The sequence below is a fragment of the Trematosphaeria pertusa genome, assembly GCF_010094035.1.
Source record: "Trematosphaeria pertusa strain CBS 122368 unplaced genomic scaffold BU26scaffold_14, whole genome shotgun sequence".
Taxonomy (NCBI): domain Eukaryota; kingdom Fungi; phylum Ascomycota; class Dothideomycetes; order Pleosporales; family Trematosphaeriaceae; genus Trematosphaeria; species Trematosphaeria pertusa.
The window spans coordinates 1,234,071-1,253,469 of NW_022987225.1; the positions used below are offsets into that span (position 1 = coordinate 1,234,071).

General features: G+C 56.8%; 10 protein-coding genes across 10 annotated transcripts; 7 read left to right on the forward strand and 3 right to left on the reverse strand.

Moving 5' to 3' along the window:
* Positions 1 to 338: 338 nt before the first annotated feature.
* On the reverse strand, positions 339 to 2,227 carry BU26DRAFT_434179 (uncharacterized protein; the record flags this gene model as incomplete). The annotated part of the gene is made up of 4 exons (XM_033824063.1): positions 339 to 1,182; positions 1,229 to 1,392; positions 1,442 to 1,663; positions 1,763 to 2,227. The coding sequence occupies 4 exons, from the start codon at positions 2,225 to 2,227 to the stop codon at positions 339 to 341; spliced, it is 1,695 nt and encodes a 564-aa protein (XP_033679998.1).
* A 2,028-nt stretch (positions 2,228 to 4,255) lies between these two features.
* Positions 4,256 to 6,475, forward strand: BU26DRAFT_90557 (uncharacterized protein). Its single transcript, XM_033836476.1, has 3 exons — positions 4,256 to 4,802; positions 4,854 to 5,978; positions 6,031 to 6,475. The coding sequence occupies exons 1-3, from the start codon at positions 4,374 to 4,376 to the stop codon at positions 6,232 to 6,234; spliced, it is 1,758 nt and encodes a 585-aa protein (XP_033679999.1). The 5' UTR covers positions 4,256 to 4,373; the 3' UTR covers positions 6,235 to 6,475.
* On the forward strand, positions 6,476 to 7,239 carry BU26DRAFT_90558 (uncharacterized protein). Its single transcript, XM_033836477.1, has one exon. The coding sequence runs from the start codon at positions 6,716 to 6,718 to the stop codon at positions 7,178 to 7,180; it is 465 nt and encodes a 154-aa protein (XP_033680000.1). The 5' UTR covers positions 6,476 to 6,715; the 3' UTR covers positions 7,181 to 7,239.
* BU26DRAFT_522696 (uncharacterized protein) lies at positions 7,215 to 8,528 on the forward strand. The gene is made up of 2 exons (XM_033829844.1): positions 7,215 to 7,505; positions 7,580 to 8,528. The coding sequence occupies exons 1-2, from the start codon at positions 7,410 to 7,412 to the stop codon at positions 8,267 to 8,269; spliced, it is 786 nt and encodes a 261-aa protein (XP_033680001.1). The 5' UTR covers positions 7,215 to 7,409; the 3' UTR covers positions 8,270 to 8,528.
* A 225-nt stretch (positions 8,529 to 8,753) lies between these two features.
* BU26DRAFT_434144 (uncharacterized protein) lies at positions 8,754 to 9,936 on the reverse strand (the record flags this gene model as incomplete). Its single annotated transcript, XM_033824060.1, has 2 exons — positions 8,754 to 9,393; positions 9,461 to 9,936. 2 exons carry the CDS (start codon positions 9,934 to 9,936, stop codon positions 8,754 to 8,756), a joined length of 1,116 nt encoding a protein of 371 aa, XP_033680002.1.
* Positions 9,937 to 10,095: 159 nt separating this feature from the next.
* BU26DRAFT_90637 (DDHD-domain-containing protein) lies at positions 10,096 to 13,735 on the forward strand. The gene is made up of 3 exons (XM_033836478.1): positions 10,096 to 10,609; positions 10,716 to 13,343; positions 13,415 to 13,735. Exons 1-3 carry the CDS (start codon positions 10,349 to 10,351, stop codon positions 13,556 to 13,558), a joined length of 3,033 nt encoding a protein of 1,010 aa, XP_033680003.1. The 5' UTR covers positions 10,096 to 10,348; the 3' UTR covers positions 13,559 to 13,735.
* A 516-nt stretch (positions 13,736 to 14,251) lies between these two features.
* BU26DRAFT_568978 (uncharacterized protein) lies at positions 14,252 to 15,403 on the forward strand (the record flags this gene model as incomplete). The annotated part of the gene is made up of 1 exon (XM_033833835.1): positions 14,252 to 15,403. One exon carries the CDS (start codon positions 14,252 to 14,254, stop codon positions 15,401 to 15,403), a length of 1,152 nt encoding a protein of 383 aa, XP_033680004.1.
* Positions 15,404 to 16,174: 771 nt separating this feature from the next.
* Positions 16,175 to 17,070, forward strand: BU26DRAFT_491173 (uncharacterized protein; the record flags this gene model as incomplete). Its single annotated transcript, XM_033826075.1, has 1 exon — positions 16,175 to 17,070. The coding sequence occupies exon 1, from the start codon at positions 16,348 to 16,350 to the stop codon at positions 17,068 to 17,070; it is 723 nt and encodes a 240-aa protein (XP_033680005.1). The 5' UTR covers positions 16,175 to 16,347.
* Positions 17,067 to 17,735, forward strand: BU26DRAFT_522698 (uncharacterized protein). The gene has a single exon (XM_033829845.1). It carries the CDS (start codon positions 17,286 to 17,288, stop codon positions 17,646 to 17,648), a length of 363 nt encoding a protein of 120 aa, XP_033680006.1. The 5' UTR covers positions 17,067 to 17,285; the 3' UTR covers positions 17,649 to 17,735.
* Positions 17,736 to 18,496: 761 nt separating this feature from the next.
* BU26DRAFT_434383 (uncharacterized protein) lies at positions 18,497 to 18,840 on the reverse strand (the record flags this gene model as incomplete). Its single annotated transcript, XM_033824071.1, has 2 exons — positions 18,497 to 18,633; positions 18,687 to 18,840. The coding sequence occupies 2 exons, from the start codon at positions 18,838 to 18,840 to the stop codon at positions 18,497 to 18,499; spliced, it is 291 nt and encodes a 96-aa protein (XP_033680007.1).
* Positions 18,841 to 19,399: the final 559 nt, after the last annotated feature.

Here is a 19,399-nt window from a genome sequence, read left to right on the forward strand (position 1 = left end):
TCGGGACCTAAACTGAATCAAGATTATTCCCGCCACTTGTAAAATGCCGAGATGCAGGATGGCAGGTTCCGCTTCTTCGTCGATCACGCAACAACAATATACATGCTTTTGGTCCTCGGCCGAGGTGGATTCGGAAGCCCGGGAACACCTACTTCAAGAGAGCGGAGGGTCGGATGTGCAAGGAAATGCTCCAACAGGAAGGCGCATTGCATAACAAATGCGGGGTGAAGGTCTTCAGATGACCATAAATTTCCCAACAATATAAGAAATTATATTAGGCGGTGTGACGAGGTGATGAAAGGAAAGGAAGAATGAGTGTCACTTACTTTGCCCCCACCTTACTCGTAGACCAACTTGTCCCACAACTCATTCGAATACCTTTTCTGCAGCTGCTCGAGCGTCCAGCCATGCTGACGCCCGATAGCTTCAAGGGCGTCTCGGAACTCTGGAATCTGCTCCTTGTACGCCACCTCTTTCATGTACTTCCGCGCTTCCTGCCCTTTGAAAGTGAACGCCTCCCATTCTTTCGCCCAATGTGGTCGCACATTGCCGCCGTAGCTCATCCATAGATCGACTACCTTTTGCGCAAACCCGTGCCACTCGTCGTCTGTGACGGCGTCGGGAAGAGTGAGAACCTCGATGGAGACTGTGCCGAGATCGTTGCCCTTCTGCGGCGCCAAGAGCACGTCGCTGCCTCCCATGATGCGCATCTCCAGCGCGAGACGCATAGCGGAAGATGGGTCCCCACCGGTCTCAGCATCTTTGTATACCAGCTTGATCACGTCCCACCAGGCACGTTGGACGATACTGAAGTCTGCCTTTGAGGGATCGTCCTTCTTTGGCGGTAGTGGAATCTGCAGCTCCAAATCACGTACCCTCATGTTCTGTACTCCCCGGCGGAAATGCAAGGCGTCCGGGAGCAGTGTTTTGTAAGTCGGCGTCTTGCTCTCACCCAGCGTTGGCGGAAGTGCAGCCATGCCTAGCGACGCAATGAGCTGAGCCTGCCAGTATCCGGGTATGGCGTTAAAGAAAGGCACAGCGGTAATCACGCCTCCTAACCAGCCCTGCACCCATTGCAAGAAGACGTTGCCATCATCTGGGTAGTTGATCGCCCCGGCAGCGTCATGGGTGGTATTGAAAGTGTTCGTCCACACTTTCCTCTGATACGTGAACCAAAACCACCTGGAGTCGTAAGTATTGCTCGAGTTAGAGATGATGATTGGCTTACTCGCTATAGTAGTCATTGGCGGCACGTCTCTCGAATTCCTTAACCGCCTTCGCGATGAGCTCAGCAGCGTCAGGTGCATTGAACCAATCACTCCGTAGCGCCACAGGGATGTCGTTCTTATCTAGAGGCGGCACACCTAGTCCAACATCTTCCTTGAGCGGTTGCTACATGAGGTTAGCTGAAGGCTGATCGTCTTCACGCTGGAAGGCTTACCATAACCGCATATGACATGGCATCCAGCTCGAACGTGATATGAGTAACTACACCGAGCAGGCCGACTGCGCCTGCCGCCGCTTTGATTTGATGGGGCTCGTCTACGATTTGGAGCTTGCCGTTGCAATCGACGTATTCGATACGACGCACGTAGTCGGATAGGGTCTTGTGGGAAATGCCCGCGCCATGGCAGATGGGCCCGTTGACACCACCGATCGTGACCTGCAAGTGGTGAGCCAATACAATCCACTACAATTATAGTCTGCCAATGCGCGTGTTCTCGACCGCCAATGGCGGCGATTGGAGCCCATAACTGCTTACCTCGACGAGAATGACATCAGCCGGTAGCGTCCACGATTTTCCGGCGACAGCCCAGCGTCTGAATTCCTCGTTTGTGACCGCAGCCCCCACACGGCAAAGTCTCTTCTCCCCTGGCACCGTTTCTTCCTTCAACTCAATTGTCTTGAGCTCAGGCACTGTCGTCGGATCGTATTCTCCCGGAATAAGAGACATCGGATCTGGGAGTGTGGTGACGGTGTGGAGGTTGACGAAGGAGATAAAGACCTCGTTGTCCTGTGAAAAGATAGAGCTCCAGCTGTGCCTATATCCTGCACATCGAACGCGATAGTTCTTGGCCGCAGCGAACTGAACCACGTTCTGTACGCCTCTGACTGTGGTAGGCAGGAAAGTAAACTTGGGCAAGTTTTTCACCGTCTGGCCCCAGTTCTCAAAAGGAACCTCGCTGAAGCACTGTTCAGGGGGTAAGCTATCTATCTCATTACCCATGGGACGCATTGAACCCTTACCTCGACGACTTTTGTGCTGCTCGCATCCTCGTAAACGACAGGGAGGTCCTTCACATGCTTGTGTTTGGGATGGAAGATGTCCTTGACGGCGGCCTTCAACTCGAGGCCACTGATCACCAATTTCTTCAACTCCTCAAGCAGAGAAAAGTGATGGCGGACGGGAGGACTCTTATGGGATGCGAGGTGAAACCCTTTGCCCCCAATCACGTCGTCTGCTCGTTTCCCATGAATGAAGTCGTCGATCTGCTGCTTAAGCTCTTCGCTTTCAATCTTCGAAAAGGCAAGCTTGTATACTGGAGTGTGGCGGAAGGTCCTTAGGAAACCACGAATCTGGGTCTCGGGATCGAATGTCTCGGCAATGACGGGCTTTAGGACTTGGTCCTTTAGGGCGTCATAGTCGATCTTGTCGAACTCTCTGGCGTACTCGTCGACGTGGTCGAGAATTTCCTCCAAGATGTGGGTTCTTTCGAGAACCTCGCCCCGAAGGGAAGTTGGAGAGATGGAGCCCATTCTGGAACAAAGGGTATGTAATCAGCAAGGCTGAAGGTGAGGCTGAAAGTGAGACTGGCTACAATGAGATGGAGCGACTCCGAACTCCATTATCGCACCGGAGAGCGAGGGCCTTTGTATGAAATGGGCGTCTCTCGGCGGCAGCCAAGACGATCAGGCCATCGACCGCCATTCTCTTCGGCGTTCAGGTCACATTCTAGGCAGCTGAGACCTGACCGCCTCCTTGCTCTATGAGGATGCAAGGGCTGTACGACCTCGTTTGGAGGGCTTCTTCACAAATGGCGACCGGTAGCGACCGGTATACCTCACCAGTCGAGCTTATTGAGAGGGCAGATCAGTCAGCTTCCTTTGGGAGTCCTAATTCTCCATCCCCTACCAAGGAGTAGCACCTCTCCGAAAGGTTGTTGTCGGGGTAGTCCCGAGAAGAGGTCGACAGAAGCAGGTTGCACGTGGCCCAAAAGAGGCAAAAGGCACACTGCCGTCGCGAGGGACTTCAGCTGGAGCTGACGGGCGGTAAGCATGTGTGAAGGGCACGGCGTCAGCAGCGAAAGGGTCTGGCGTCATTGGAGGCGTTCGGCGCTGCGCCGTGACGGCTTCTGCAAGGCCGTTGCATGTGAGCAGCGTAATGGAGGGCAGGAGTCGCGGGCGGTGCAGTTTCGAGCGCGTATCAACCGGCCAGCTCGTCAGAGGGCATGTGGAAGGGCGGTGGGAGGAGAACTGGTGTTGAGACGAACCGTGTAGCAGCGCCAAGCACTAAGCCAAGACGCGACGAAAGCTTGTTCTTGGCTGCTCCTTCCCGCGCCCGCATCTCTGCGACATCCTCTGCATTTTCCCGTCCCCTCTGCTTCATCCCTCCTTTCGACTTGCGTCTCGTCTACACCGTCCCTCCGCGCTCGCGGATATCGCTATCAACACTGCTCCTCCGTTTCCCGCCGCAACCTGGCGCGGCACGCGAATGGCCCCGCTGTTTCCTCAGGAGAGGGCCAGGTGCCGCGCAATCGCTGGTCCACCCAGCCTCGCATTCGTCACTCCACAACGAGCTAAGAGCAGAAACATCCGGCACTAATCAGATAAAGCACTCGTGGCACCGAAACGTTTCCACGACCAGGGTCGCGCCCCAAAGATCGGCGCTTCAGACTCGCATGACGATTGGCCGACGGAGTGCTATTTCCAGCCGCAATGCTGGCCGAAAGGCTGTCGGGAGTTTGATCAACGCGAGAGAAGACAGATTCCTTTGGGTGTGCATCCCGAGGACATGGCGAGAACGGGGTCATGAACTCAGGCCAACAAAGCTCCGACCTGCGCCGTTGCCCGACGTAGGCGCACAGGGGTCGTCGTACCATGCCATTGATAGTCCTCCAACTTGCTTCCGACGGTGACGACGCACAATGCATATCTACTCTAGTGCTCCGGCGATTCGCCAGAGTACCCAGGACCTTACGCGGCAAACTATGTTGGGGACGTGAAGTAGGGATTGTCAGAATATTTGTACATCGCAAACCCGGCCAGTATATTTTGCCTCTCCTTCAGCTTCTCCTCTTTCAGTCTTCCGTCATCTGTTCATATCGCAACCGGCAATTGTACATACCAATGCCCCTGTCTTCGTTCTTTCAATCATGTTTTCCGGATTTCTTCGCCTTCCAAAGTCGCTCCTTGTCTGCCTCGTTCTCCAGGACTTCGGGCGCGTCCTGGGTGATACTCCTCCGTTTCTCAACGATCAAAAGTTCGAAAATGGCGAATATGGCGCGTATCCTATGCAAAGATTCTACTCCTCCAACGCCGTAGCTCCGCGTCTAAATATCCTGAGCACACATTCTAGCTGCGACGACGGCTCATACACTATGTTCAATCCGCGGGGTAACGCTGTCCCGGATGAAGCACGAGGGCCGATGATATTGGATTCTCGGGGAAATATGGTCTGGACGGTGACCGGCTACGAGCAGACGTATGACTTGATGGTTCAGGAGCATAAGGGGAAACGATATCTCACCTTCTGGAGTGGGAACGATGCCATCGGAGGGCATGGAAACGGACAATACATCATGGTACACTTATCCTTTGCCAAGAATATGCTCTCTCAACTGACACCAGCATAGATGGATACCTCTTACAAAGAAGTCGCTCGACTTAAGGCGGCAAACGGGCTAGAGGCAGACCTGCACGAATTTCGGTTCACCGGAACGGGTACTGCTCTGATCACCATCTACGACGTACAACAGGCGGACCTCACACAGCTTGGAGGCTCATCCCATGGATACATCTGGGACAGCGTCTTCCAGGAGATCGACATCGAGACCGGCGAGCTCGTCTTCCAATGGCGCGCATCGGAACACTTTGCCGTCACCGATTCCTTCCACCCGCGGGGAAACGGTGGAAGCAAAGGCAACCCTTGGGACTGGTTTCATATCAACAGCATCGAGAAGGACCCATGGGGTAACTATCTCGTCTCGGCGCGGTACACGAGCACCGTGAGCTACATCAATGGAAGCACTGGCGAGCTGATCTGGGTGCTTGGTGGCCGACCCAATCAGTTCTTCGACCTCTCCGAAGGAAGGGCAACCGACTTCAAGTACCAGCACGATGCCCGATGGCATGAAAACTACACGGTGATCAGCATCTTCGCCAATGGCGCCCGGGCGCCCGGGCAACAAGAGAATACACCCTATAGCAGCGCTCTCAAAATCCGCATTGACACTAGCAACACCACTCGCATGACAGCACAGCTAGACACCCAATTCATCAACACCCTGCAAATATCGAGCTCATCCCAGGGCAGCACGCAGGTCCTGCCCAACGGTAACGCGCTAGTTGGCTATGGATATAACGCAGCATTTACCGAATTCGCCTCGAACGGCGTCGCATTGTGCGAAACACATTTCGGAGCGACCAGCCGCTTCCACACCGGCGATGTCCAGAGCTACAGGGTGTTGAAGTTCAACTGGACCGGCACGCCCGACACCGATCCTTCCCTCGCAGTCGTCTCCGACTCAGTATTTGTGAGCTGGAACGGTGCAACCGAGGTGGTCGGATGGGTGCTAGAAACAGGCGAGAAGCGCAGCGGTTCCGAAGACATTGAGTGGCAGGTCGCCGCGCAAAACCCAAAGACAAGCTTCGAGACGGAAATCCAGCTCCCAGAGGACCGCGGATCGTACATCCGCGTCGTTGCGGTTGATGCCGAGGGCAGGTCGCTTGGTATTACTAAAGTGATTCAGATTGCTCAGGTGCGTTGTGAATACTTTGACTCGATGAATATACGTGCTAACGGTTATGCAGACTTCGGTCACCATCAGCGTCGAGCACGGCGGATACAACAGCTGGAAGGAAGTCAAGAACTCTCGAGCGCTTCGCTTCACGGTGTTCTGCATCACCCTGATATGCTTCGGCGTCACGTTCTCGTGGCTGATGAACGCCATACGGCGATGGTGGAAGGATCGGAAGTACAACGGCTACGTCGAGGTCCCGATGCAGGAAGTGTGAACCCCCTGGTTTCTTACCATCATGCCGCCTACATTTTGACTATTATTTCGGTTTCCTTTGTCTCAGTCTCGATTGCAGCATCTTTTTCCCACTCAACCTCCTCGAGCATCGCGATGATATCCTCGGCGTTCGGGCGCTAATTCTAATTCAACAACGTACCTTGATCCCACGCCCATCCATAAAATTATTTTTTTCGCAAGTACGCCAGCGCGAGCGCTATCCACCCAACAGTCACAATCTACGTCATTAACAGTCTCGACCCTTTCGAGTCCGGCATGCCCATCTATGCAGGGGTTCCCTCACATCTGTAACGCGTCTCAGCCTCAGCCCTACCCTACCAACACCAAACCCAACCTTCATGCCTCAACCCCGTCTCGTCTCAGCATGAACTCCTACTCCAGCAACCAATTCCTAGAAAAGGTAAGTCCTCTCCACAATCGCTCACCGCCCGCATGCGTTCGCATCGGAACGCCAATCTTCCATGCGGCACATCCACGCTCACACCTCGCACGACGCACGGGAAGCTCGGCATGGCCCCCTTCTCCTACGCCCCCGCTCGTTGGCTAGTCAACACGTTCGTCGTGCTCTTACAGTACATCGGACTTGTAACTCCTGCATGAGCTACTCCCCAAACGGCACTTTCCAGCCCCACGCGTCACCGCGATTCGAGCACACCACTCCTGCGTCCGGGTCGCTGGGTGCCGACCGCAAGCATGAAGCCAGGCCGCATGCATGCGTGATGCCGGACAGGCAGGCAGGAGGGGGCTTTAAGCCCACGGCCGTTCACGTTCAGCCTGAGTTGCGCTTTTCTGCCTCCGCACGCCTCGTCAGGCTAATTCCATTCTTTTGCTTGCTTGTCGCTTGCTTTCGCTTCGGTAGCGCTCTGGGAGCTGCTTGCTGGCCAGCTGGTTCTGGGTTTATCCTTTACGCTCGTTTGTTTGTTTGAAGAGAAGGGAAGATGGGCGCTGGGAGTATTGCGTTGACGGGACTGAGGGTGTTGGTTGTGCTGGGTGCGTTGGGGGTTGTTGGGTTGGGCGCTTGGTGTAAGTCATGTTTGCCTTCCTCATGATAGTTGGTGATGAGGGGAAGAGCAGTGAGATCGAAGATAGCTAACGAAATGAGCAGCCAAGGTGATCATCCATGATATCGAGATCCGGGGCTCCATTATCCTGGACATGGTCACCCTACCGCCCGCCAGCGAAGACGCCTGGCGATCCTTCTTCGCCGCCGTGCTGGGAAGCCCGATCAGAGTCTGGATAGCCATTGCCGCCGTACGTCGTCCCTCCTCACCTCATCCCTCTCCCTCCAATACCTAGGTACCGTCCAGCTAACAATCCAACCCCAGGGCTCCTTCGTCTCCCTCGCCACAACCCTCATCCTGCTCTCCACAACACTAGAACGCCTCCGAATATCCGCCGCCCTCCTCCTGCCCCTCGAATTCCTCTCCATGCTCGCGAGCGCCGCCTCCCTCGGCGCAACCCTCAGCCTCGATCTAAAGCTCGAAGCGCTGCGCGCCCGCACCCTCGACGCATCATCCTCCCCAGACCTGCGAGGCTTCAGCATGCTCTTCCCGCTCATGACCGCCTACGCCACCCTCAGCGGCGCGCTGCTCTTCCTCGCGCTCTGCGCCTCCCTCGCCGCCACCCTGCACGCCTGCCACCGCGCGCGCGACTCCAAAGCCTGCAGCTTCGAGCCCACGGCCTCCGCGCTCGGTATGGGCCATGGGTACCAGGCCGTGCGGCCCCAGACGCTGCGCGATGCCATTCCCACGCTGTATGATCCGAAGAAGCCGATTCCCGAGGGCAGCGTAGGTGATGAGAAGCTGGACTTTGGGTTTGGTAGTGCGGACGAGGAGATGGGGTTTGCGGATAAGGGCGCGGATATGGGAAGTGGAGTGGGAGTGGGCGGCGTGAGTGCGGGTGTGGCGGGGAAGGCGGAGGGGGAGATTAGTGGGCCGCTGGGGTTGGAAAGGCCGGAGAGGGTGCAGCAGATCAGGGCTGCGAGGCCGTGGAGTGAGATGCCGAAGCGGAAGTAGGGAGCTCTCCCTGAATAGAAATGTGGCTCCAGGCGGCGGTGGTGGTTGACGAGGTCCTTGTTCTCTTCTTCCTTTCATTCAACCCACTTTTCAGCTGTTTCTACTTTTCGCCTTTTTTTTCTTTTTCTTTTGCATAGCGCGACTGTTTATGAAACTCAGGGAGGAACAACTGATAGATTGTACAAGGGGTGTGAACGCGCCGACCAAATCGGCGCGACCTCACAAGACGTAGCATACCATCAAAATCCAGACGGCGATATTATGCAGCTCTTCTCGCCAAGCAAATCGTGCTTGCACTTGCGCTAGCTGGTGAGGTTCTGCCTGGCTCTTGGCGAACAAGGTGCTGGGGACTTCTCGGGCTCAACCCACCGTGTGAGCAATTCGTGATGACATTCCAAGGTTCGATAACTGTCTCCTAGGGACTTGGTCCATTGCTTAGACGTCATTGCAGATTCGCTACTGGATAGAGTGACGAGCGACGGACCTAAGTCACTCGGAGCACACTTTCCCCGTGCTGCAGGCCGCCTCGCCAGCCCAACTGCATCCTCTCCGCGACCAAGCGCTCCCCTTCCTCATCTTGCCAGTGCCGAAAGTCCCACAGAAGCTGCATTCGGTCTGGAATCTGGTCAATGAGCCAGTTCACAGGCGCTCTCCTCTTGTGCAACATTCTTGCAGTCTCACGACTATGCGGCGGGAACGAAACGACGACAGTCTCTAGGCTTGGAAGGAGCTTCAGCATTTCCCCCCAAGAATCTTCTACTCTAGGAACCGCGGAATAGGGAGGAATGTTAACGCTCCGATTAGGTACGCAATCAACCTGGACCTCCAGCCTCTTGAAGTATAGGCGAGTACGAGCGCCCATGCCGGCGACTGTCTCGTAGTCTAGTGCTAGATGGATTGCATGCCTTATGGAAGTCGGAAACGGGCAGACAAGTTTCTGGAAAAGCACCTGCTTGTCGTAGAAGTACTTGGACACTTCGTCGTGTAGCTGGCGGCATGTGCGCAGGATAGCGAAGGTCGTTCTCGGGGCCTTGCGGGCTCGGTTCTGATGGTCGAAGAGGGAGAGGTGCGTGGGACGGGGAAGGAGATGCGCGTAGCATTGCAGCCGAAGCTCTGCGGGGAGCCTTAAGAAGGGGAATGACGGCACTAGGTCATCGTTAGAGACGGTGTGGTACCGCTGGACAAGGCTACCTGCCAGTGTCGTTCGCGGCATTGAAGGCTGCGGAGAGGTTCGTATCCACTACTGCATCGATGCGCGGGAGGATACGCAGGACCTCTGAGCAGGTGGGATCCCTCCCTTTCTTGAAATCAGTGCATCTGTATTCGTTTAGGAACGGTCTGCCGAGCAGGGCCGCGGTGTAGGCTTCGAGGAAGGTCGCGGGAATCAGATCTGGGCGTGGAAAGCCATCGAGGAGCTCAAAAAGGTCGCGGGAGGCATCGCCGTCGGAGTCAGAGAGGATCTGGTCATTGTCGCTCGAACTTAGGATAGAGCCGAAGCTTAGGTCGCGGTGTTGTGATGGGGGAACTGAGGATAGGAGGCCGTCAAGAGCCCGGAGCTTGCGCCCCAGCTCGCCCGCGTCGGCCTCAGCGAAGCGGCCATTGTCGACGCGGATTCTGTGGTAGGAGCGCGGAATCGAGGAAGAACGCGGTCTGGAAGATTCGAGCATTGCTGCTGCACTTCACGTATTATTTTGGGGAGGGATCGAAGGAAGCTATGGGAAATGCGAAGGAATGCGGGGAGCTCTTGTGGCTGGTGGCTGGCATGTGGCGCGCGCCTGTGACGTTTGATCCACATGCAAGGTAATACATGTCTTAAGTCACTCGCCCACCATCCTGCCGTCGCGCTCCTCTGAGTCTGTATACCCCTCTGTTCCACTCTCCTCACTTAGTCGCTCCTTACACCACATATACAACCCAGCAGTCATCGCATTGGCCCGCCGAACCGCCCTGCCCCTCCTCCGCCAGCAGCTCCAACTCCCAAAGCTCGTTCCAAGGCCCCGAATCCAAACACAGCACACGCGTTACGACAGCTGGCTCGCGAGGTTGACGGGAGGCGGCGACGCCTTGCCGCACGACAGAATGTCGACACCTGAAAACAAGCCCGGATTCCTCTCCGCAGGCATCAACGCCCTGTCGCCCTGGGGATCGCGAAGTGCCACCCCGAAGCCGCCGCAGACGCCGAAGAATGCGGAAGAGGACAAGAAGGATAAGGCTGCAGCCAGCGGAGTAGGCCCACAACGAGGTGGAGATCATATGGTGAATCGGAGGCACAGGCTGAGTCTCAAGAGGTATCCTCAGGACTGTCCCTCGCTTGCTGTGAGATGGTTCCATGCCGTAGATGTAAGTAGATTCCTTTCGTATGTATGCGAATACGATAACACAGCCATTGTTTCTTCTACGCCTTCTCCCCACGCATCCCGCAAGCCGCTGACTCAATGCTGCTCAGGTTCCCAAGCGCAAGCCCTTCGCTTCCACCGCCGTGCAGCCTGACAAGCCTCTGCCGAAGCCCAAGAAGTGGATACCCTTCTCCCCCGAAGACTCCCGTGCCATCGAGACCGCGTTCCAGAAAACCGCCGAAGAAGAAGAAGCTGCCGCGCTGCGAAAGGGCATACTGAGTCCGATCTCGCCTGCTCAGACGGGCCTGGAACAAGAACCAGAGACCGTCACTAAGGTGCCAGTGAATGAGGACTACCTTTTTAATGTTGAGATCGAGACGCGCGAGCTATCCCCTGCGTACTGGCTCGGACCGGTCTACGATGTGAAGCGAGGGACATGGTTCACACCCGACGGAGAGCCCTGCGATGAAAATCTGGCAACACAACTTGAGGAAGGCTATTTGAAGGTCAAGCCATGGCGGTTTGCAAAGCCGGCAGAGAAGCGTTCGGCATCGCAGCCGCGAACCCGCCCCGTCTCGCTCAACATGAAGGTCGACAACGACTATCGCAAAGAGCTGGGCAGGTTGAACCGAGACTCTACGTCGAATCCGGTCACACCCAAATCCTCATTCGACGATCTGCGAGGACAAGCGAGTGCGGACGCCAACGCCACCGAGGCCAAGCCGGGGACTGAAAAGACGCCTCCAGATGACTCGTCGCGAACCTACCGTCTCTTCGGCGCCCATATGAACTGGGTGGTCACGTACCAAGATGAAAAGACGGCCTGGATACTGACAGATAACATGTGGTCACAGATGGGAAGCACCCTTTACCAACGATTTGCCGGCGGTGCGCATTTCGCGGGCACAAAGTACATCCGTGGTTTCGTGGACCCAGCCAAGAAGAAGGAAGCAAAGCCTGCAAAGGAAGAAGCTGGCAAGAAAGAGGCGGAGCAACCTGCGACCCCTCCCTTGGCCTACGGAGAAGACCACGGCAAGCGGCGCACAGGTACTGAGTCGGAGACGGCTGCGTCCGACACAGCAAGCGCAGAGGACGGCGAGGGTCGAGAGTCACCGTCCGAGACCCGTAGAAAAACTCTTGAGCGCCAAATGTCTTCCCTAATGACTTCCAACCATGAGGAAGATCCCGAGCAACAAGAGGAGGAGATCCGGAAGCGGGATGAGAAGGAAATGCGCGAAGACTACAAAGACCAAAGCCAGGGCGAACAGGGTCGGGAGATTGAACATCTCCTTCTGGTAACTCATGGCATAGGTCAGCGGCTCGGCATGCGCATGGAGAGCGTCAACTTCATCCACGACGTCAACTCAATGCGAAAGACGCTGAAGTCTGTCTATTCAAACTCAACTGACCTGCAGGCCCTCAACGCCGAAGTAGACAAGGATGTTAAGAACAGCCGGATCCAAGTTCTTCCCATCTGCTGGCGCCATCTCCTGGACTTTCCCTCCCAGGGCTTGAAGCATAATCGCAAGGAGCACGATCTGGGAGACCTGGACTTTGAAGATCAGGAGTATCCCAAACTGGAAGACATCACGGTCGAAGGCGTTCCAGCTGTGCGCAACTTGCTGACCGACCTCGCTTTGGACATCCTGCTCTATCAAAGTCCAGCCTATAAGAGTCATATCTCCCGTATTGTGGTCAAGGAGTGCAACCGCATCTACAGTCTTTTCAAAGAACGCAACCCTTCATTCACTGGAAAAGTGAGCTTGATCGGGCACTCTCTCGGTTCTGCTATCATGTTCGACATCCTGTGCCAACAAAAGGACCCGCGCTCGAAGTCGCAGTCTCAGTCAAGCAAGAATCGCCGCAATACGGCAGAGGGTCTGAAGCTTGACTTCGAGGTGGAAGACTTCTACGCCCTCGGCTCGCCCATTGGGCTGTTCCAGATGTTGAAAGGCCGCACTATTGCTGCCAGACCTTCGGCTTCCTTCACACCTGCGCAGACGCCCGCGAGTCCCCTCGACGATCCTTTCTCGCCAGACTCAGAACGCAACCCAGCAAGCGACGTCACCGTATCTTCCCCACTGTGCAAGCAGCTGTTCAACATCTTCCACCCTACCGATCCCATCAGCTACCGTCTCGAGCCTCTCATCTCACCAGCCATGTCCGGTCTCAAAGCACAGCCTCTGCCATACACGAAGAAGGGCATCTTTGGTGCCCCCGCAGCCCAAGGCTTGACCGGCATCGGGGCGAGAGTGGGCCAAGGCGTGACCGATTTCTGGAGTTCAGTTAGTTCAGGAATCGCCAGCGGTCTACTCAATCGCAGTCTTGGCATTACTGGAAACGATGCCGCCAAAATGAGCAATGACCTCACGCACGGCCAAAGGTCTTCGCGGCCACTCTCGATTGGTCCTGGTTCAGGCGGCATGTTGCCCGGTCTCGACCAGCCAGCTATAGCCTTCATAAACGAGGAGCGAAAGCGCAGATTAGGTGAGGAGCCTATCGCACCTGGGGATGACGGCGAGCATCCACCCACGCTCATCGACTCTGAGATCGAGACTCTATACGCCGGGTTCCAGAAGCGGAGGAAGAGCAGGGAGAGCGACGATGGTAGCAAGGACATCGAGAAGGACCTTGAGTGGCAAGAGCTTGAGGAAAGGAGTAGGAAGTTAAGGAAGGAGGAGGCGAAGGTGCGGGCGCTGAATGCTAACGGGAGAGTGGATTACAGCATTCAAGAAGGGGTACGTTCCCCTTTCCGCCATCTATCTATCCCCTCCACGCTATTGGTGAGAGTGTGTTGACGCATCTACAGGCCTTCGACATCTCTCTCCTCGCTAGCATAGCGAGCCACCTCTCCTACTGGGCAGACGAAGACGTCTCCCATTTCATGATCTCTCAGCTCTTGGCTAGACATCGCGTGTTCAAGCCTTCTCCGGCGAAGGGCATAGAGGGCTAGATATAGATGGGATACATTTGCATAGGGCGGTGTTGGTTGGTTTATGGCGATGATGAATGATGAATTGGTAATACCCCAGCCTGGAGTCCTCCAGCACCTTTTCCGCAACTCGTGTGCGCGTTATACACTAGGTGACCCTGGAGTCCTCCAGTAGGCAGATACACCGGTCGAGGTGAGGTGAGGTGAGGTGAGCCGCGAAGTAGCGGACGTCTATTCAGTGGTATTGTGCCCGACAACTGCCAGCTTGCTGTCGCTTCTCACGTCTATTCATCATATTGTTGCTCTCTTATCTCAACACGTTACCGTTACCGTCGCTTCCTATCTAGGAATACTGTCTGTTCTTCCTATTGTTGCTCACTTATCTCTGGCTCGCCGTCGCTGCCGGTTTCGGAGCGCGCTCCTTCCGTATCTGTACTGTTGTTCATCCTCGCCTTCACCTTCACCTGCCTCTGGCTCGCCGTCGTTGCCTGTTTCGGAGTGGGCCCCTTCCGTGTACGTAATATTGTTCTCCGTCGCCTTCACCGTCACGCAGAGCGAGCTGCATAAATACTCGTCCTCGCCCACCTCTTGCGCTCCAAACCTCCTCCACTCTCCTCTCGTCGCTGTCCGCACGCTCGCCGACAGCTTCGTCTTCCTGCTGCCCGCTGCCCGCTGCCCCCCCCAATTCTCTGCAGCAAGCTCTCTCCGTCCACAATGGACAAGGAACTCGCCAAGTTCCTCCTCCTCCTCGTCGCCTTCGGGCTTCTGTGCTCCTGGGAGCACATCACGGCGCGGGCAACCGCTGCCTACCTCTCTCTCGCCTTCGGGCACCACGACTCTCCGGCCTCTGCCTCTGGCACGCCTTCCGTCCCGGGCTCCTTCCCCGCTTCGCCGCCACTCCTCCCGCGCCGCGAGCGCCGACAAGCTCTCCGCCGTCCTTCGTCGACTTTTCCTCCGCCTCCGCCGGTGAATGAGGGCGACGCGGCGTGGCGCGTCCAGTGGCCGGTGGAAACATCGGTCCCGTTGACGCTGCCTCCCGTCTGCTCCTCTGAAGCTGGTGGGGGTGGATGGACGTTCGCGCAGTTCGCCCGCAACCCGGGGCAGCACTCGTTCGCGCCCCGCTTGTCGCCCGCCGGGTCCTCGTTCGCGCGCGTCGGTCGGGACGCCACGTTCTTGGTGGAGGATGAGGAGGAGCACTTCGCCAACGGTAGGCGCGTCGAGCGCTTCGGCTCGTTCCGCTGGGCAAGCTTCTCCGACGAGGAGCGGAAGAGCAGGATCGAGCTCCTTGCGGCGAAGAGCGAGGGCAAGAAGCCCGCTCGGCGGGCTGAGCCTGAGCCTTCGCCGTTGCCTGCTGTCGCCCCGCCGTCGCCCGCCGTCACCGTCGCTGTCGCCGTCGTCCCGCCGCCGCGTTCGCCCAGTCCAGTTCTGCCTGCGGCTCCGGCTCCGACTCCGACTCCAGCTCCGACTCCAGCTCCGGCTCCCATGCCGCGACCCCTCGACGTCCCTTCCGCTCCGGCTCCCGCCCAGGTCGAGCCTGTCCTGCCCCCGCCGACCGTCTCTCTCCCGGACTGGTTCGCCCAGTTCAAGGCGATCGCCGACCAGTGCGCCGGAGTGCCGCTGCATTTCCGGATGCCGCCTGCTTGGTGGTTGGAGATGCCGGCTCCTGCTCCTCCCGCTCCGGCTCCTGCTCCTGCTCCTGCGCCGGCACCAGTCCCTGTCGCCTGGCTGCCGCCTGTCGTCCTTGCTCCGGCTCCGGGCCCTGCTGCTCCGCTGCAGCCGCGCGACGTTCGTCTCCAGCGCGCAAGCTGGGACCAGAGGAGGGCGGGTTTGCGGAAGGTGCTTGGTGGTGGGAAGAGGAGGGGATAGATTCGCTCGGCGGATCTTCTTTTTTTCGGGTTTCCTTTCCTTTTCTTTTTTTTTTCGATCATGTATGCCCTCCTTCATGTATGAAGTCTCTCCGGCTCCTGTCTTCGGACAGTCGAAGCTTTGCTTTCTGCTTTTTTTTTCTTTGCGTGCAGGCGTTTGCTTTCTTTTCAGTCTCCCCAGCTCCGATCTTCGGATCGTCGTAGCCTCCTTTCTTCGGTATCGGTGGTGGATTGGTTTCTCTGGCGTTGTTTTTTTTTCTTTGCTTTGTACCTAGGTATTTCCCCCTATCCCCTTCATCGCGGCTTGAGATTTCCATCGGGTTGAGGCCCTCACGGGACTCCCCTTTGCATTTCAACATAGCCAGGTGAAGGGGTGTGGGTTGGGCTGGGTGCGGTTTTTTTTTTCGCGTGTGCGTTGCTTTCCCTGCGTATAGATAGGATTTTCCTTGGGAATGACATCTCTTTTCGTCCGTTCCCGCCAAACACTCTTGCAAACATCTATCTTTCGAGCCTCAGTATCGTATGTGGTGCATGAAGAACAGACGCTGCGGCAAGGCACAACGATCACCATCAGGCGAGGCAAATCCCACGCCATTGGCTGTCAAGGCTAGGACTCGTTACCTTAAGCGCCCATCCGCCCCCATTTTTACCACTACGCCCCCGGTTAATAGACCACAACCACGCAGCGCGCGAAACGTCAAACAGAATGTGCCTCGCTCGTTGCCTTGGTGAGGCTGCGCCGCCTTCCTCTACGCTACGCCGCATGCAGGGGGCCTGGCTTACCGTTTCACGACGACGGTGCGGTGCGGTGCTGTGGGAGGAACAAAAAGGTGCGGGTGCCAATGTTGGGTGTCTTGCGTTTATTTCGTCCGTTTGAGAGACTGGACCTTTGATTCTTCAAGAGCAAGAGCGTTGACGTTGACGGTTGAAGAAAGAAAGAACGAAATGGCGCCAACATCAACATCCACTCCTCCCATCGCGAGACGAGCAGAGAAAGACACACCAGCCCTCCCAGGAATGAAACGCGGCATCGCCATCGGCGTCGCGGCCTCGGTCTGCATCCTGCTCATCGCACTCGTCGCCTTCTTCGCCATCCAGCGCCGCAAGAAGATAGCAGCCAAAGCCAACACATCCTCCACCTCCACCACTCCCTCCACCACGACCCATTCCTCGCCAGCATCGGCAACCACCCCCTCATGGCCGCAAGAAAAGCAATACCCGCCAGCCTCGCACTGGAAACCCAGCAACTTCCCACAACCCCAACCACCCGTCGAAGCCGACGCCAACACCCGCGCCATCTACGAGCTCCCCGGCGACTTCGACGCCGCCGTGCCCGAGCTGCCGAGCAGAGCGCACACACGCACGCCACCCAGCAAACCCAGCGCTGCAGCAGAAGAGCTAGAATCCGGCAGGGCCTACGCGACGTTCGACTACGCGGCGGAGATTGCGCGCGAGGATCGCGCGGTGGGGCTGCGCAGTCTGCCGGTCTTGCAGATTTCGCCGCCGGAGGCGGAGGCGTCGCCGCTGGCGGGTGTGGGGGCAAGGGAAGGGGGAGGAGGGGGATGGAGGGGCAGTGTGAGCTCGTTGAGTGTGAGTCCGCTAGAGGAGGGGGGGTATTTGCCGAGTCCGGGGGCGGGGAGGGAGGTGGCGGAGAGGAGGTGGGTGTGAGATGAAGTGGGTGTGAGATGAAGTGGGTGTGAGATGAAGTGGGTGATAGGGGCTAAGGGGTTTGCGTTTGGTTTAGGGAAAGGGGGATGGATGGGTGGAGGATTAGGGTGCGTGTTGTGCTGCACGGTGGCGCCAAGGATGCTGCGAACCGGGCGAGATGGGGTTTGGGTAGATGATGATGATGGGAGAGAGGGGAATACGTGGAGTCGAGTCGTATGGACGCCTCACAAGCCCCCCGACCGAGACGAGAAGCGGCCCGACGACGCGCCGAAAGCGAAGGAAATGAAGGGAAGGATGGATCAGAGTCCGTCTCGCGGCCATCGAGAAAGAGGACAGGACGGCGAGGCATACCGCACCGTTCCGTTCCGTTGCCGCTCTCCCATCATCAGCAGACCGCAGACAGGATCCAGGAACAACCAGCAAGCAAGGACTCCAGCAAGAGAGAAGAGGACTTTCGCGCAAGTAGATGGATGCATCATTTGAAGAGGCAGGCACAAGAGGGCTGGGGTGGAAGGAGCATTGCATCACATCACATCACGTCCCACTCCTACCATGCTATTCCCACTCCTACACGGTAGATAGCTTCGAAACTCGCGAGATACGGTGTATTGCATACATGCGCGTTCTCGCCGTACTGTAGTTTGCAATGTATTATACTATATCATACTATACTGCGCTATGGGGAACCCAAGTACCCACACACGCACTACTTGATCCTGCTTAACATGTTTTGCTTTTGCTTTGCTTTCAACTGCAGCTATCCCATCCCCATTTCTAATCTCACCTAACCTACCCGCTTCGCTTCCCTTCCCTTCCCTTCCCTTCCCTCCCCTCCCTCCTTCACACCCTTACTCTCTTATGCTAAGTTGCCTCCGTAAAGTCTATCCAGGCAGGGAGGGAGGGTTTAAGGCCGCACCAGCGAGTGTTGTGTGTCCAGACGCTTCCGCTGAATACCGAGACTGGCATTAGTACAATTCGTCTACGACCGGGGTGTGGGAAGGGGATCTAATCGCGTGGGCGGCATGGAAGGGTGCTTGTGATTACAGGTGCCCAAGTGCCCGGGGGATTGGTTTTGGGAACGGCGGGGAGGAGCACGTGACTCAGACACCTGTGGTAACTATAGCTGTGTGTGGGGATGAGTAGTTCGAATGTAGGCGTACATGACACACCAAGTCTTACTTCACATACACGGCGCACATCCCCAACATCACAGTTCCGCAAGAAGCAAGCATTTCAACAGAAGAAGATATCATTGAGGGCTAGATTCTACGATCCATAGGACCCCAATCCCATCCAAGAAAAAAGGAACGGTATGAACAAAGTTCCACCCATGCAGCACGAGCCCAACCCAGAGGATTATCCAGACAATTCGTACTGTACAAGGCAAGCCGTTATTCCAGGCTAGCTTCGACCCATGATGAAGCGCTTAAGTGGCAGGCTGGGGATTGACGTCGGAGCAGATGAGGTCCTGGCCGAGGATGGGCAGCAGGCAGCACTTGGCCTGCTGGCCCTCGGCCGAGCAGATGTCGATGAAGTTGTTGATGGAGGTCGGAGTCGTCGGGGCTGCGGCGGGGGTTAGCATTGCGTGAGTAGGGATGGTGGAAAGGGTAGCGTACGAGTAGCGCAGTCCAGGACAACGAGGTTGAGGACATCAGTTGCGCAGCATTGCGGGGTGCTGGTGGCGCCTGAGCAGAGGGCGGTTTGGCGCTCATCGAGGACGGGAGCAGCGACGGCGGCGGCGACGAAGGCGAGGATGGTGGTGAACTGCATGGTGATTGTGGTGGAGTGAGTGGGTTGGAGATTGGAACGAAGGCGAAGGTGTTTTGGTTTGAAGGTTGGAGTAGTTGCTGAGGAAGTTGAAGCCGTGTGATGCTGCCATTGTCGAGATACTGCTGCCCTCTTTATACTTCTCAGGGTCAATGGGTTAGCTCAAGGGGAATGCAGCCCTGTACGCCGGCACTCTATCCGCATCCACATGCGGAGTCTCTTAGGCGTCGTCATCGCAGACTTCCTCTCCTGGCGTGATCATCATCGATGTTCAGGCAGCGCAACCGTCGCACTCGCCCACAACGTGGCCGACGTAACTCTCCAGGGGCGATTCCAAGATCGATATCCACCGGTTGTCAGCCCAGCTTAGCTAAAGTGACGTCGATCCCCATCTTTCAGCTTCAATGCTCTAGGATCGACGCTGTCAGTGGCTGGACTTGTGGTGGAGCAGCCGGTAGAGACGGGAATTCTGTGGAGCTCGGGACAAGTTGCCTGGCTATCGAGATCAAGGACGCTTGTAGATCCATCTCGGGAAAATGGCTGCGTGCGGCAGTGATGCGCT